We start from the raw sequence: 1,298 nt of genomic DNA, 5'->3' as shown, positions 1-1,298 counted from the left end.
TGGAGAGAGCCTGGAAGGGGGTGAGGAAACGCGTGAGGCTCCGCGGGGTACGCAGGAGAGGCGCCCCAGGAAGGGACGAGGGTGTCTGACCCGGGCGGCAGGAGACGGGGGTTTCTGATCCCGTCCAGCCCGGCCGTCCTGGGCAGCGGCGAACGCCAGGAGGCCCCCGGCAGGTCTTCAGGGCGGGATTAAAGAAAGAGCTATCCCGAAACACCCCCAACCCCCGAACTCTGGAGTCTAGCTTTTCCAACCGCGGGTCGTCCGGGGAAAGGGGAAGGGGCTGTGAGAACGGAAGGGGAAGCGGTGGCCTAAGAACTCACCAGCCTGGCCAAGTGGAGAAGGGTGACGGCGAGGGCGAGCGTCCTGGCGGTGCGGGAGCTCATCGTGGCGCGCAGGAGTGGTCCCGGCTAGCGCGGAGGCAAAGACGCCAACACACCAGAGCGCAGCGGACGAGCCGGTGCGGCTGGGGTAGTGGGCCGGGCGGCGGGGAGGCGAGGGCCGGGGCGGCGAGCGGTTTGCGGGCGTCCTTCTTCCGAGGTCCTGGCCGAGGAGTAGCGGAGGACGCGGGTGCTGCTCGGGGGCGCTCTCGCTCGCGGTCTGCCCCAGCGCCCAGAGCCCGCCTTTTATACCGGCCGGTCGCGGCGCCGCGTGTTTCAGTGACGTCGGCTCTGTCTGTGCGTTCCAGAATTCTCAAACATCTCAGGAATGCTGGTTGGCGCGGGCTCTTGCCAAGCGCCTCCCCTGGCTCCGTTGCACTTTTTTTTTTTTGTCCTGGACCCGTCAAGAAAACAATCTTCTTTTTTTTCCACTTTAAATAACGACTTCTATTGGGGAGGGCTCTTCTTGGCGTGATGATGGTGATGGTGGTGGAAGGGCTGAGGGGGGCGAGTTCAGAACTTTGCCTGGACTGGGAGGGTGGGAGGACCTGGAGGGAGGGATAAAAGTCGTTTTGTTTGGTGATGCCGAGTTGACCCCGCAGCCTCGGAAGCCCTCACCCGGGAAGGCAGCGAGCTGTTTGCCTGTTTACAGCGAAGGTGAGAATCAAGTTATCTATTGAGAAAGGCGAACGAGGAGGGGGAGTGTCTGGGAGCCAGGACTCTATTTGAGGACTTCATAGAGGCATGCTCTGATCAAGTCCCAAAGCTTTGGCATGGTGTTTATTAGCCAAGTTAAATATATTGCAAATTAATACCCGCAGTGGCATTTATGAATGAGAAGGGGGGAAAAAAAAATCTACTCCCCCCATTGTCTGGCAGATTCCCAGACAGAGGTCTTCCCTTTTCCGCATCACCCCCCCC

General features: G+C 60.5%; 1 protein-coding gene across 1 annotated transcript in view; it reads right to left on the bottom strand.

Annotated features, from left to right (window-relative positions):
* Window positions 1-588, bottom strand: part of CYR61 (cysteine-rich, angiogenic inducer, 61) — a 3,023-nt gene extending 2,435 nt beyond the window's left edge. Inside the window, exon 1 of the mRNA XM_010860324.1 lies at window positions 321-588. Coding sequence (XP_010858626.1) covers window positions 321-383 — 63 coding nt within the window. The 5' untranslated portion in view covers window positions 384-588. The remainder of the gene's footprint in view (window positions 1-320) is intronic.
* Between the last annotated feature and the right edge of the window lie 710 nt (window positions 589-1,298).

The sequence above is a fragment of the Bison bison genome, unplaced genomic scaffold (assembly GCF_000754665.1).
Source record: "Bison bison bison isolate TAMUID 2011002044 unplaced genomic scaffold, Bison_UMD1.0 scf7180017864466, whole genome shotgun sequence".
NCBI lineage: Eukaryota > Metazoa > Chordata > Mammalia > Artiodactyla > Bovidae > Bison > Bison bison.
This window is presented reverse-complemented; position numbering and strand designations above follow the sequence as displayed.